Here is a 16,497-nt window from a genome sequence, read left to right as displayed (position 1 = left end):
AATAGTGACAACCATGTTATACAGGAAAGTCGTGGCTTTGCAGATCTGAAAACGAGCAAGTGCATATCGTGAAGAGAACATTTGTATTTACTCATTACAGTAGGCACCTGTTTTTTTTTTTTTCTGCATTGGTTAGGCTCTCGAAGCAATGGCTGTCAGGTTAGGGAGCACCCAAAGCCTCCTCATACTTGATTATTGTATTCAATCAGCTTTTATGTGCAAGCAAGCTGGTGTAGTCTTGCGTCTTGAACTGGTGCTGGAGCCTTTGCTTGCTTTGTACAATACTTGTACAGTACTACACATTAACGTACAGTGTTGCACAGTATTGTACAATACTGAATAAGGCCATTTGCACAGGTGGTGTTCAAAAAGTAACAGATTAGACTGTTAGTCAAGCTGGTGTCGAAGGTTGGTCTGAAGTCTACTGCGAACTCTTGTGAGTGAAAACTCCACACAATGAGAAGTACTACTTGTAATCAACTGTACATACAATGTCGAAACACTGGTGGATGAAAGCAATGCACAGGGGGAAAAAAGTAAAGTACCACTTGATATTAGTCTAATACAATCATCAAAACGATACACACTCTTGAGCAAGTACTGATGTTTGAGACGTAGTTAAAACAGCGTAGTCATTGGCTTAGAAATTTAGACAACCCAAGAAAAAGCTTTTGTGTTCTCACTTCGGATGTCATTTAAGAATTGGGGAACTGCTAGGACCAATGGAAGCTGCCTTTTGATGATACTGCCTGTTGAAGTTCATTTTTCAGACTTCTCTATGTGCCACAAATTGTCAAATCTGACAAATAGTTGAAGTACAGTCGTCATTTCATATTGTGTGTAGCCTAGCTCGTGGAAGAATTCCAATGGTAATATTTATCAACATGTTGAAAAACTGTCCATCAAATTGATTGATTGGCCTAGTAAGGGAAGAAAAGTGTTAGTCCAAAATTCAAAAGTTGCCTGTGGTCGCCAGCAATGATGAAGACTATGATGAAGACAATGATATAGACACATTCACTGTTTTCACCATTTATCCACTATTACAAGGTTGTTGCTCAATGCAAGACACATCTTTATTTACCTGAAATTTCCAGAATGTTGTCGCCAATTTTATAGCAAAAGAGACAATCTATCAGATATGAAGTCAGTTAAGACCGTACACGACCATTCATGTGACGCAAATGGTGGCACACATTCTTGAACATACAAGGCACCAGCAATTTCATTGGAATGTACGATGAGTCATGTAGAAATAGCCGGCACACTTGACCCATAGATCAGATTTTGACAACCGCCAATTTTACTTGTCGCAATTGTGCTTTGAGTGTTCCTAGTTTTGTTGGACACAATTTCACCCAATAAAGAGTTAAATCTTGAACTAGCACTTTTGTCAGTTCTATTCTTCACCGTCACTACAATGTAACAATATATGCCACACTGCTAGCTTTACCTGACTTAAGCACCTCTTCGCACTGAATGACCAATCAAGCTACACTAAACTCACTAGCATACAGATTTTAATTATAGTACAGGTATGTCATGCTGTCACCATTAACTGTAGTCTCGAATTGTGACACCTGAGCAGAAGTAAGCAAATGCCTGTCCTGCTTACCACAAAGAGAGCTCTGGCCTTTTCCACAGTTTCAGCTGGCTGTATTCTTCCTTGCTGAAAGCTACTTTGAATCATAGAATATGCCTGACTGAGGTCCAAGATGCCTGATGGTGGAAAACCCATTTTTAAGCGTTCAGAAAGCTCATTAGCAAAGTCTGTTTCCAAGAGTGCACAACTATGGTTCAGCATGGCACATACACCATCCACACTGCCACTTGAAAAGGCTCGCCTAAAAAGAAGGAAAGAGGGGGGGGGGGCACTGTAAATCAAATTAGCACCAAAAGACCCAACAATATCCATAAACTGTGCATTTAAAACATTGATAAGTATTTCCCTTACTTTTCAATAATGAATGCTTTAAAATGACATGACACAGGTGATGACGGTAACACTTTTTGGTGCAAGAATGTCACACAATGCAATTTTTGAACAATAAGTAGGTACTACTTTTTTATATCAAGATACTTCCAGCTAAACTGTCAAGACTGCTGTACAAAGCTTTTAATGCTTTCACATGTTTTACCTACATGTATTTTAACCCTAAAGGAAGTACCAACGTGCATTCTGAACAATTATTTGAGCAATAACTTTCACAGCCCGAGTCAATGTGTTTGTATGGTGCAAGGTGCCCAGTAGGTACAGGCAATTATATTAAATATAGCAAAAGAAAAACGCAATGTTAAGCCATATGAAAAACTGAAAGCATGGCTTTATTTCATAATTCTAAATAAAGGTGGCCCTCTGGCACAATCACATTATTAACCATTTCAGTGTCAGTGACACACCGGTACGTTTCCACATTCCTGCCCCGCCGTGTTACTCTACGTTCTCCACTTTCTCCACTTGCATGTGTGCTGTAACACGAAGTTGGCAAGCTTCGAGGTGGTTCCGCCATCTGCTGCATAGTATTTCTAGATGCATATTTTCTCCTTTCTCTGAAATTCCTGTTTGGTTTTTATCAGTGACTGTAAAATGCGCCCCTTCGTAGGCATGGTTGTGCTGTGCAGAGTGCATGCCTCTGCAGATGGGAGGGGTGGCTTCCGGAGTTTGTACAGTGCCATGGTGCTGATTCTCTATTAAAATATTTGTGTTGTAGTGCGAGGCCAACATTCTTGCATGTTTCTGCCATCTGTCACATGTTTATAAAATTTTTTTTTTTGGTCTTCTGCTATCTTCACTCCTTTTGTCAGTGCTCCTTTCATCATTTCCAGAATGGCTCTGCCCTCTATCATATCTCTTTCATCTGTTCCTCTCATTGCATTTTCTGATCAAGTTTGAATAAATGAAAGCACTCTTTCTTTGAGCATGGCCATGTGATTGCTTAGAGATGGCTGCCTGTATGACACCTTCAACTGTTGATTGGAGTGGCAGCTTTTCTGACTCCCAATACAAGCTAAGCTCGGACTCTGAAGATGACAGCTTGTCGTCCGAGGCAGAAGCAACTTCAACCAGTTCGATTCTCCCCCTGACACGGTGAAAAATACTGAGAATGACGCTGTTTTTCAGTCTGCTGCATGTCTAATTCCTTTTCTCCAATAGGAATGTGAGCATCATACCATGAGAGCATTTGCCATTACCTGTGTCATTTTTTCGCCTTTTGCATAACCAAAAATAAATTGCTGTGTTCATTTCAAAACATCCAAGAAAAAAACTTGATGCTGAGGGTTACGTCACTTCAAAACACACACACACACACACACACACACACACACACACACACACACACACACGCACACACACACACACACACACACACGCGTGCACACACATGCACGCACACACACATGCACGCACGCATGACACCAAATGGGTTAGAGCTTATAGAGAAATAAAGAAGCACACCAAGAGAGACTATGCCCACAGCGCAGTCACTCTGAACTCTGAAGCTACAACAACATATGAAGCATGTAAATATCACTGCCTGTTGTTAGATGAAAAAAGCACCTGTGCAACTAGACCTACGGCACTTGTTTATATAATTTATTAGCGGATATATAAGTATTTACTTGATGGCAAGGCTGAATGCAACAGGAAAGTAAAATCACAAGGTGAAATATCTTTGTTTAAGCTACTTACTGTTAAGTATGAACAAATAAAATGTTGCCCACTCTGCAACATTACTTATGTCTTCTTAAATAGAGGCTACGGACAAGCAGAACAAGTTGGAAAGGCAGATTGGCTTTATAGAATCTTTTTGGTGATTGATCTGAGAAAGACTGTGACTGATTAGTGGAGATCATCGCAAGTGAGGACCAAACTTTTCTTGTTGAATTTCCCCTGTGCTTAAAGTGCAGCACCCATGACATCATTGCACAATGTTTATTACAGCAAAACTGTTAAGGGGAGTTATGCCATGGCTTTAGTGTGGTGGCATGGTTGATATCAAATACAGATGCAATGCAAAGTGTTTCAGAACCCCGAAATTGGTTTGAAACGTAATTATCGACAATTATAAAATTAAAGTAACCTTACATGTATTTCATTCAAATAGACAACATATATGTGCAATTCTTTTAACCAGTAATCTATCATTCTTGTCTCTTATGTCGTCTTATACTGGCTCCACATTAGAGGTCAGCTAAGAGTTTGAACAGTGGTGAAAGCTGACGCTGTGGTGCGGCAACACCACCAGCATGGGAGCCATCACTAAGTACTAGCTACCCATGAAAGTGCTTGAACGCAGAAGTGACTGCTGCTGTGTTCGATTGATGCCCTGAGCAAGAAAACAGGCTCCTAGTACTTCTGAAAGGTGCGAGAACTCACTTATACAGCATCACTGTCTTTGATTTATCAGCTGTCAAATTGGCTTACATCTGTGGATTTTTTATGGTTTCTTCATAGGTATTTTTTCTGCGGTAAATGTCTACAGCAGTCACCAGGTTTAACTCCTTTTACTTTTAAATGTGATGTGATTATTTTTTTAATAGCCAACAATGAACTGGCTTCAGCCAATTGTTACTCTAATCTGTCATGCCATAATAAGATCATTAAAAAATTCGAGGTTGGCTGCCATCCGACTGTTACATTTTTTTTCTGGCATCTCAAACCTTTACTGTATGTGTCTGCAAAAGGGATTCATTGTAGCTGCAATTTCAGGGATATAATCAATTAATTTAGCTTGAGTTGATACACTTTTTCTCTAGAGTACCTTCTCTAAGAAAACCATGAAATAATTATATATATCAGATTTACAAATGAACATTTCTGTAAATAAAATGCAGGCAAGAGTAACTGCTATTATTTGTTCACTGATACTTTCCATTTGGACTAAACATACTTGAATGTGAGGGTATCACTGTGCAGTTTCTACCACCATGAACTTATAAACCATGACAGTAAAGACTTTAAAGAAAAGTTCATCCTTCCCTTTATTCATATTTTAAACTAAGAGGGCAATATTTCTTCTCAATCTCAACTACAGGCTTTGCATGTAGTCTTGCATGTATTGCTTTCCTTTGGTATATCCAAGATTACTGCAACTTGATCAGGACTCTTAATAAAAATCCATTTGCTCAATTAGATGTTTTACAGTTCTAAAAAGAAAACCATAGCACTATACACACATGGAAAGAGAAGGTGAAAGAGTATTCAAAACGTCTTACCTAAGACATTTCTTCAGGATAAAAAAGACGTCATCCAACATGCTAGAACACTGGGAATTCTCCTCAATTGTATCAACTTCAATCGCCTGTTGAAAGAAATAAAGCAAAATCAAGCCTTACACAGGAGAAACCGGAAGCAGGCGAGACCATGTATTATGAATGCACTGTTACAAGCAGGAATGAATACATAAACAAGGTCCATTGTTTTTAGGTTTCACAATTACCAAAGTTTATGGTAGTAAAAATCAGGTTCCATCTTTTTTTATCTAGTAACAGAACAGTTAACTTTTCTATAAGCTGTTGCAGAAATTAGGGTACTTTTGAGTTATGTCATAGAGAAAAAAAATTTGATATTTGTGCAACAGCAAATACATTAAAGGAGTATAGATGTAAACTTCTTATTTCATCACTTGCAAGCTTCAGTGAGTAGGTGTGTGACCAGGAATCATGGATTGAAACCGTAATTGCTCCAACGTGACAAATAACTAATGGTAATATTGTTAATTGTTAACAATTCTGGTTTTACTTTAAAACAAGTGAGTGCCCAAAGACATAGCTTGCCAAGCGCCACATGATGGCAGCCATAGCTGATAATCAAAATTATGTTATGATGTTTAACGTGCCAAAACAACTGGTGGACTATGAGAGATGCCAGACAGTTGAAGTTATGGAAGAACTTCAACTGCCTGGAGTCCTTTAACATGCACTAGAAAGCATGGTACACACGTGTTTGTGCATCCCACCCCCATCGTAATGCTGCTGCTGCAGTGAAGAATCAAACATGCAACCTCATACACGGTCAGCAGCAGAACACAGCTGGTAATCATGTGGCCTCACAGATGATCACACGGGCAAAAGACCAGTGATGCAAATGAGCACACCAATAGACCTGTTTCCTAATTTGCAAGTGCAGTTCTTTGCATTGCACATTTGTGCAACTAGTAGCGCTACTGGTCATGGTTCAAACAAACATGAAATGCTAGCAGCAGATGCTGGGGCTTGTCTCTTGCACATGGTTTCATCATGAGAGCCATGTCTACATTTTCCTGCAATCAATCAGACACAATACCAAAACCACATTCCCATGTAGATTGCAAAATGACTATGCCATTAGTTTGGTAGAACGCCTCACTGGAAAGCTAGTTTGACAGTTATGAAGAGGGTTCAATCAGTTGTCAGTTGTAGAATTTCTCTGCTAGCCCGGCACATTCTGCATCATGTTGTTGCTGTCTGAATCATGGTCATCCTCATTGTCATAGTGAAGCAAGCTTGATTTTCTGCAAGCTGGGATCGTCACAGCAGTGATGGAAGCGGCACTTGGTCTTATGCAGCAGCTTTCGGAGCAGGAAAAGTCGGTTTGGAGCAGAAATATATGCTTTTGGAGCTAAATTTGCTGTTTGGAGCAAGAAAAGAACGTTTTTGAGCAGTAACTTACTCATCTGGCACAAAAAGGAAGCTCCACATAAGTTAACATTTTCAGAAACGTTGTATTCAATACATATTATACTAAGATGCAAGTATTTTTTCTTCAACTTGCTGTTCCATTTTGTTGTTATTATATAAGAAGATGAAGATAAGCACATACATAATCCTGATTTACAGTTAATTTTGCATTGCAATTGAGAGTTAAGCCCCATCAAGCTGTCTCTGGCTTCATTATTAATTTCATCCGCTAAAGAAGTTGAATATGCACAGCCTGCCCAATTCTTTATTAAAATATTGACTCGCCATCCCCGCCCTGCGAAAGCGGACATCCAGCTAAGCTGTTGAAAACCACCGCTACAACTCCTGAGGGCAGTATACAATGCTTCACTGCTTTAGAGTAATGGTAGTAATGGGAGTAATGGTAATTTTGACAGCATGCCACTGCCCATAGCGGTGCTGCAACAACATTGAAATCAGTTGCTAGGCTTGTTCTTTTATATACAAAATGCTAGAGACGTCACTTGTGTGCCTGCGACTACTTCCTTGTCCTGTTTTTGAATTTCTTTACATGTTGGGGCTGCTTAGTTGTAATAAAATGTCCCTTACACACTTGTCGATATACCACTAAGTGACCGTGAGAAAGGCATGTCGAGCAGCTGTGCCCTCACAATCATACGTCACCATAATTACATAATTACTATAGCAATAGCGATTATATGGACACTCCAGGCGAATTACTGCGGTTGTCGTTGGAGTCAGCAACAGTAATCTTTACTAGAAAATGTATGTGGGGAGTGCTACGTGCTTCGCATTGTTATCAAGAGTGCCTTATCATCAATTATGTGGTTCGGATGCTTGTTTTGTGCTTGCTCTTTATTGAAATGCATGCTGTTCTGCATGTTGTATGCGTGATTCCAAAGAATGTATGCGCTGTTTGCTTCACTGTGCTGGGTGCTTGAAGTCTCTGCCTTATTGGGGTACGAGCCACTGCTCCTGACCCAGCACTGCCACTGAGATTGGCCCACATTTTCGCTAATAGATGTGGACAGGAAAAATGACGACTACCGAGAGGCTAACAGCCTTGCTGTAAAATGGCGTGAGTGTTGTATCCTTGCACGTTAATAATATTGCATACAGGTAAGCTCATGCACTAAAAGCTGATGCTAGTCACAGCGTGTGGTCTTCTAGGCAGTTCCAAGCAAGGCACTGATGCACTATCTGTTTGGCGCTCACACAACGTTAATAAAGAATTGGCTGGCTGTGTTGTATCGACACTATATATCCCTACGATTGAAATTACTAGCGGAGCAAGTTGGTAGTTGATCAGAAAAACGCCTAAGCAGAGCAAATCTAGATGGAACAGAAACAATGATGCTACTTTAATTGTCCTAACAGGTAGATTGAATAACATTTGAATCGTGTGACTTGTGCGCCTGTGACTACTTCCTTGTCCTGTTTTTGAATTTCTTTACATGTTGGGGCTGCCTAGTTGTAATAAAATGTCCCTTACACACTTGTCGATATACCACTAAGTTACCGTGAGAAAGGCATGTCGAGCCGCTGTGCCCTCACAATCGTGCGTCACCATATTACACATAATTACTATGGCAATAGCGATTATATGGACACTTCAGGCGAATTTCTGCGGTCGTCGTTGGTGTCAGCATCACCGTGAGGTTCCGTATAATGTCCAAGTGCGATTAGATGGCGGTCGCATGCCATATACGCTGTAGCTGCGATAGAAAGTGTGCGAGGATGAGGCGTGAAGGGTAATTGCTTGATGCGTGGTGCCTTCTTACACATGCAAAATATTCCTAATTTGGAGCAGGTGCGTGTTGGTGCATGCCTGGAGGTAACTGAGATAAATGACAATTTGGCGCAGCATGTAGCAAGATTTCCTTCATGACGCAGTTTGGCGCAAATGGCACAGCAATTCCGTCACTGTCACAGTTATGTATAGAGCAAAGCATTTCAAATTCGATCCACTCCAGAGCAGCTGGTCAGAAAGTGAGAGCGCTGCAAGCAGTGATGAAGACAGATATAACAATGTGCGGGATGGCACTGCTCAACTGTCAGTTGTCTGACATGCCTTTTTGACATGCCTTGTCTTTATACACCTTTTAGCCAGCAGCACTGGGCTCTGCTGATAGCATACTGTGGCAAAATGAAGTGAACAAATAGGAAACAGGTATTTAGGAGTGACAGTAGGCATTACACAATATGGTAGACTTCTATTCATTCAACTTCGGTTAATTCTATCCTGAGTGAAGGTTCCAGCTGGCGCTCATAAATTTCCAGGGGCCAAGACCTTTGTTATTTGGATCATGAAATGTCCCTTGCTGATGAACTCGAACTTGATTTGTCAAAACTTATGCATGTGACTACAATTTATCACTATAAGCCATGATATGCCGTCCTTCGTGCAGTTAATCATGTTTGATAATTCCTATTTCTTGAACAGCTTCACGGCCACCGTGAATGGATGGTGGCTCACACCTATACTAACCACTTTGCCATTCTATAGAGCAACTGTGCCCCAATGATGACCCCAAAGGCAGTGATCTTGGCGGTACGACAACACCGCGACTGTGTCGAAGACACACCATCTCCTGTTGAAAACGCTGATTTCTAGCATAGCCTTAGCCGAGTTTCCAAAGGAAATGGCACCTCACAATGAATGATTACTACATTTACACAATTCTAAAACTGTTTTTTTCAAAGAATATAGGTCCGAAAAATGCTTGCATGTTACAATCAGATATGAAAGCAAAACCATGTTCATGGTGTTGTCAATAGCCTACTGCCAGTCAGCGTCATCACCTTTGTCATCATTAGATGGTGACACAACAAGTTCTCGCACAGCTCGGTGTCAACGATGCGCCACTTGCAATACAAAAGCTCATGCAAAAGAGAAGTTATTTTGCATGTTAAGCTAGTGGCAATGGAGCTACGCCACGTGTTTTCAGCATGTTGGAGCTTTGCGTCACCTAATGAACCGGCAAAGTATTTAGTTTAGGCATGAGCCTCTATTTTATATGCAACAGTTGCAGAGTTGTGCAAAAAATGTGGAATATCAAACACAGTGAATTGGATGCAATAAGGCATGTTATGGCCCATAGTAATAAAGAGCCGAGAATAATGACAATGGACAGTAAGTGTAAATAAATTTCCATTGTGTAAATGCAAACTTTAAAGGTTTCATCATTTCTAACTGCCAAACTTGGAAACATGCCCTTTAATTTAGTGTGCCTTACTGCCTAAAGCTTTTCAAATTTGATAATTAATCATTAATCATTGACAGCAGTGATGGCATGGCCATGCCATAATCTCTTTCACCTGTTATCATTGAAAGTTCATTAGAGGTTCACTGCAACCTAACATTCTAAGGCTGTTTCTTGCATAGTAGCCACACTGTGGTGCGCCATAAATGGAAAAAGCAAATACCCCAGCAAAATCTTGGTTTGAGCATTCAATCAGCCTCACTGTGCAACTATGCCAGATCAGAATTAGTCTTTCGGGAAGGCAGTTTTTCAGTAAGAAACTGGCATTTCCTTGATCATTTGCAAAACTGGCTAGAGGTGCCAAAGTGGTTTTACGAAAAAAATTAAGGGATGCGTACATAAAGTAACGTTGCGTGAGATGTGAGAAGGAAAAGTGCACCTTACCTTCCTAACAGACTCGATGAGGAAATACTCTTCCATTATTATATATGTGCTCACAATTTCTTGCATAGATTTGCAGAGGTCGCTCTCTTTGATTTTTCTGTCAAACTGCTGAACTTTATCTGGAAGCACATGGAAACAAAATGACAAATTGCAACACTTTATTGGGCACATGAGTGAGCTGCGACATCACCTTTGTTAGATTAGCAAACTGATGGCTAAGAAGGAGTTTAATTTGCTGAGGCATGAATTGCAGCTTGTAGATGAAAACTTGAAAGCAAGACATGCATAACAATTCAAGTCCCCTTTCTAAAAAGCCATGTCAGCCTTATTACATGCAGACCATTTTAACTTGGCACATTATGCCATGATGAAATCAAAAATTTAATTATCTTACTTTTTTTACTTCATCTTTAAAAGACTTCTGGTACTTTTTCTCAGCATGTATGCTATATTAGTTCATAATGCTTGGGTTTCCCAGGCTGTGTGTTCCAGCTGCATGTTGGAAGTATAGTACAGTAGTACCCGAGCAATGTAACATGTTACAATGCTATGTGAAGCACAGCGAATCAACTTGCAGCTTTATTATAAAATCAAATAAAAAGCTAATCAACTTTAGTGCAAGCTGGGTTAAGTAAATCATAGGAAGTCCATAGATGTGACATACCAGACTTCACTGTAGGATCTTGGTATGCAACATCGAAGTCACTCTACGAAAACAAGAATGATCAAGGGATCAGTAACAATCACACCCATACACTTAACACCAGATGATGTAGTTAAATTCTCATGGCTACACTAAATCGAGACTAAGCAAAACCAAAAATGGCAACAATGACAGTGGAAAGAACAAAGTGTGATCAATAGGGGTGAAGAAGCTGATGTGACATGCTCAAGGTGCAAAAGGGAGTGCAGCAGGTAAACAGCTGCCATGGCCTCTTAAAAGTGTAGCCCAACTGCAGTCTCTGGTGATGTATGAAGAACACACAGAAAACACCCAAGGTTCTTGTCCATTGTGTCAACAAGGAGCTACCAATGTGGGCTCAGAGGGCCTGTAATTTTTTAACTTCATGTTCCTTGTGACCACCACCATCATGACCTGCTACCATGTCTACTACAGCCCTGCCACTAGTTTGACCCTTGATCAGCAGCCACTGTGACAAACTGCTGGTTCATTATCTGTACCACAGGCATCAATTACAGAAGGGGCTCCGGAACCCGGGCCCCCTACAAAAGTTCCTGAGAGGGGGGGGGGGAGAGCGAGCCCCCCCCCCTCCTGCGGCGATGCTGAAGCCTACCCCCCTCCTCAAAGTGTCATTACCAGATTGTTCTGTGACCCACATTATTTGAGGTTTCTTTTGAATTTCTTACCTTTACCTTTTCACTTAAAATTTTATGGTGGCTAAAAGCTTACTGCATCATTGTTGGCAGGGACATTCACGGTTGTTAATTCATGTTTTCACTTTATTTCTGCAAATCTTTACAACAGGAGGACAAGCACATTAAAGCACCAATCGGCAGCTACCTACCCGGTATTTCTTTACTTTACCATTTCTTTTTTTAAAGTTTCCACTGTGAACACCAAGATTTAAAAATATGCAAATGCCACGTAGTTGGACAGAACCAAAGTAATGTTGTTTGCCATTACTTGGAGATACTCGGATTATTTTTTGCATTCCACCTAATTGCATAATTGGTCTTCATTATTAATTCAACTTTGCAAATATTATAATTAGCTGAAAAGTGTCAATGAGAAAATTGTAGAGCAACATGAAAAACTTCCAATAAAGCTTTCTGTTGCTGAATATGTGCTACATAAGTGCTTTTCTGAACGTGAAGGACGCCGGCGAATACATGCAAAGTGCAAAATTTCCAAGCGACTGGCCGCTAAAGGCACTTTGCGTGTATTTGCGAGCTTATTTCATGCTTGGAAAAACACTTTCATGTAGCACGTATTGAGCAACAGAAATTTGTATCTGGACTTTTTCATGTTGTTCTAAAATTTTCTCATTGATACTTCTAATCTAATGATATTATTTGAGAAGTTGATTAATTAAAACTAAGTACGTAATTAGGTGAAAGACAAAAAATAATATGAGTGTCTCTAAGTAATGGCAAACAACATTACCTTGGTTCTGTCCACCTACGTGGCATTTGCATATTTTTAAATCTTGGTGCATGATAGTTGGGACCCCCTGTATACACAGGAAAGTTTATTATATTTTTTCAAGGAGAAGAAGCTAGCCAACCAGCTAGCGACTCGAGATATTGGAAGCCTGCCACAACGATCCATCAGCAGGACATTTAGGAGTGAGCAGAACATTCACACGCATTCGCATGAAGTATTACTGGCCAAAGTTATTGAATTCTGTGCAACACTACGTAAGAACCTGCCGGGACTGCCAAAGACGTAAAGTACCACCATTCAAGCCGGCAGGTCTCCTAAAACAGATACAGCCACCAGAAATTCCATTCGCACAAGTGGGAACGGACTTACTTGGCCCCTTTCCCACATCATCATCAGGAAAGCGTTAAATCGTAGTTGCAACTGACTACCTAACTCAATATGCTGAGGCAGGATCCCTTGTCAAGGGAACGGCCAGTGCAGAAAATTTCGACCTCCTGAGGTTCTTTAATGTGCACCTAAATCTAAGCACACGGGTGTTTTCGCACTTTGCTCCCACTGAAATGCGGCCGCCATGTCCAGGATTTGATCCCGTGACCTTAAGCTTAGCAGCCCAACACTATAGTCACTGAACAACCACAGTGGGTTATCACAAAACTGCAACAAAGACACCAAGAATAGCATCGCACGTGCAAGCGAAGAGGTGGGTTCGTGCCCCACCTGCAGCCAATTGTTTTTTAATCTACGTTCATTTTCATTAATTTATCATTTTCTTTAATTCAATTAATAAGTACATGAAATTTCCCCTAAGCTGTCCTTGGTGTCTTTGGTTGTTGGCATCTTATATGACTAATAAAAATCGGGAGCTCGGTTTCCTTTCCTCTTGTTCATATGTGTATCTGGAAAAGTCAGCATCGCAACCACTACTAGCTGCACTAGTCGCCAACCAAAGTACACGAGCGACGTTACCATTTTGCCCTGTGTAGTATCGGTCATTGGTATCAGTATAGTATAGGCATGCGGCGTGGCGTTATCGTAATGGCACCAAACAGGTGATGCCACAAACGAAAAGTTGTGCTAGCCGCAGAGGTATTGTCAAACATTCAAGCTTGAGCGGGACTTCAGGAGCGGACAGGGTCTCTGAGCCAGCCCTTTCCCTCCTCTTGGCCATCAAACTGTAGCATTAACCTGAACTCCCGCGCATGCGGGCCTTGCTGGAAACGAGGCGGCTCATGCCAGTGCCCGAGGATTTACCGTCTGTGGCCCGGACATCATGTGTTGGACCTTGTTACGGAGGAGGTGCTGTTTACAGTGCAGGATCTGCTTATTACCTACCACGACATCTGCACACACTACCGATTACACCATTTAACCTTTCTGCCACTCATAGCCTAATCCCCGCGCAGCTGTAAAGTTCTGTGGCGACAGCTGCAGACTCGCACCTTTCCCTCCCCTTACCTCCTCCACCGCATTCATCCCTCCATTTATATTTTTCCCTCTTGTAAAATTTGCGTCTCTCCCAAAGTAGACTTAAACCACATCATGTGCAGTGGGAGGCTGCCTTACGCAGCTCGAGACCTGACCTTCAAAAGGCCATCCTGGAGTGGGCTGAGAGGATGGAGGAAGCCTACTCCAAGTAGTTCCTCCCCTCACCCTCTATTCCGTTTCCCCCTTCCCTTTAATCAGGGATAAATAAAGTTTTTCATCATCAGCAGCAGCAGCATCGATGAGAAAAGCGTCTGTTGTAGGAGGGGGCAACAACGGGAGACGACTTTTGTGTGTGCCATAACGAGGAGATGATAGTGATAAGGAAGCACGCAATAACAGAGAGGAGCTGTTCACTGAGATCGTGCCGCATTTCAACGTGTACGAGCCGTGCTGCATTGTCTGCGCATGCGTGGGCATGCGGACTTGAGCTTGCACACGTTTGCAAGCGTATGAGGCTAGCAGCGATGATTGTGCAGAGTGAGCTCGGCATGTTCTATTTAAACAAATATTGTTTTCATTTTGTGAACGCTATCCTCACTTTTTTGTAGGGCTTACATTCGAGGTAAGTTTTTAAATTTTGTCTGGCTTCAGACATTCGGGGGTCGGCTTAGAATCGGGGCCGGCCTAGATTCGAGTAAATATAGCGTGTGTGTGTGTGTGTGTGTGTGTGTGTGTGTGTGTACATGTGTATATATATAAGAGATGTGTTCGAAAAGAAACCGAACTTTTGAAATAGCGCACCAACCAGCAGAGGGAGCTCGCTGCGGCTACTGAGCGCATGTAGCGGCAGGTTTAGACAACAAACTGCCATTTGCGATGCTTTGCTCTGACTGTTAGTTGGCGAGCTACAGCCACTGAAGTGAGCACATGAACAAGCTGTTCTTAGGATTGGTGCCAAAGTGACGATGAAGGAACTGGAAGAACAGCGTGTGTGTATGAGGTTCTGCTACAAACTTGGGAAAACTTTCACAGAGACATTTCGGTTGCTTAGCCAAGCATACGAGAACGACTGTATGAGTCGCACGCAGTGCTATGATTGGTTCAAGCATTTTGAACACGGAAGAGTGTTGGTCGGTGACGATCTCAAGCCTGGACTACCTTCCACATCCACAGATGATGACCACGTCGAGAGAGTTTGAACTGTGATTTGTGGAAATTGTTGTTTGACTGTTTGAGAAGTCGCTGACGAAACGGATATCAGGGTAGGATCATGTCATGAAATTTTGAGTGAGAAACTTGGGAGACGTTGTGTCCCTGCAAAATTCGTGTCGCATTTGTTGACTGACGAACAGAAGCAGACCCGTGTTGAAATCAGCCAGGAACTGCTCGCTGCTACCAATGACGATGAAAACTTTCTTAAGAGCATCATAACAGGCGACGAGACATGGGTTTATGGCTATGATGTTGAAACGAAAGTGCCGTCACCGCAGTGGGTGGCCAAAAGGTTCTCGTCCAAAAAAAGAAGCACACATGAGTCGGTCAAAAATGAAGGTGGCGTTGGTAGTGTTTTTTAACTGCAAAGGCATTGTCCATCAGGAATTTGTGCCACATGGTCAGACGGTAAACAAAGAAGTTTCCAGGGAATTCTAGCACATTTGAGAGATTCTGTGCGCAGTAAGAGGCCTGAAATGTGGGAAAATCAGGCTTGGATGTTGCATCATGACAATACCCTGGCTCACGCGTCGCTCCTTGTCCGCAGCTACTCAGCGAAACACCACACTTCTGTTGCGCCCCAACCACCATATTCTCTGGACGTAAGCCCCAACAGACTTTTTTCTATTCCCCAAGCTGAAAACCACCTTGAAAGGATGTCGTTTCCAAACCATAGAGGAGATCCAGGACAATGCGAGAAGAGACCTGCGCACCATTCCAGAAAGTGCAGTAAATATACTGCGAAGAGAAGTAGCTGTGTGTTAGGATGTTTCTTTTGCCTTTTCTCTAACTTGGACTACCAGACAACTTAGTTAATTCCACTGGTCCTGTCAAGGTCAAATTAAGAGAAGTTAACTGTGTCACACTTTTGCTGTCACACTTTTGCTGGAAATGCGAAGCTTTAATTGTGATAGCAAATTATTAGACAACTATATGAAGTAAGGTTGGTAGTTTTATCCACCATATAAAGTGCAGCAAACATTTGCTTACTAACAAAATTAACAACTATGGCGTCACACGTGCACAGACAAACATTAACAGATCTCACTTGATGAGCCCAGACACACGCCGTCAGAATTCCGGCATGAAGAGCGGTAGCAGCAGTCAGGAAATGCTTCGTGCTACCTCTAGCATAAACGTGTCTCCGAAATGTGAGATTACACGACCTCCAGCAAGAACACAGTGCAAGCCACAAGCCATCTCACATCACGAAGGCTTTGTACTTGCCCCCGATTATTTCCAAGATCGGGCATGTGCAGCCACGCTCAGAAGTACCACACACAGCAACAGCCGGCTAGCGCGCTAACTTGCCACCCCCCTCCTCCCCTCCACTTGCGGAGCACAATGGGATTTTATCACACTGCCTTTATATAAAACGTTACGCCGACGGTGGAAATTCACTTGGAGTGTCCCTACAACTATCACACG

The 16,497-nt window shown here is 41.9% G+C and overlaps 1 protein-coding gene across 1 annotated transcript in view; it reads right to left on the bottom strand.

The window, feature by feature from the left end:
• Nucleotides 1-16,497, bottom strand: part of Cog4 (conserved oligomeric Golgi complex subunit 4) — a 64,345-nt gene that overhangs the window by 22,267 nt on the left and 25,581 nt on the right. Inside the window, exons 11-14 of the mRNA XM_065426026.1 lie at nucleotides 10,972-11,014; nucleotides 10,308-10,426; nucleotides 5,218-5,303; nucleotides 1,616-1,844 (exon numbers count right to left, since the gene is read on the bottom strand). Coding sequence (XP_065282098.1) covers nucleotides 1,616-1,844; nucleotides 5,218-5,303; nucleotides 10,308-10,426; nucleotides 10,972-11,014 — 477 coding nt within the window. The remainder of the gene's footprint in view (nucleotides 1-1,615; nucleotides 1,845-5,217; nucleotides 5,304-10,307; nucleotides 10,427-10,971; nucleotides 11,015-16,497) is intronic.

This window comes from Dermacentor albipictus, chromosome 1 (genome assembly GCF_038994185.2).
Source record: "Dermacentor albipictus isolate Rhodes 1998 colony chromosome 1, USDA_Dalb.pri_finalv2, whole genome shotgun sequence".
NCBI lineage: Eukaryota > Metazoa > Arthropoda > Arachnida > Ixodida > Ixodidae > Dermacentor > Dermacentor albipictus.
The sequence above is the reverse complement of the archived record's forward strand: the minus strand, read 5'-3'. Positions and strand labels throughout refer to the sequence as shown.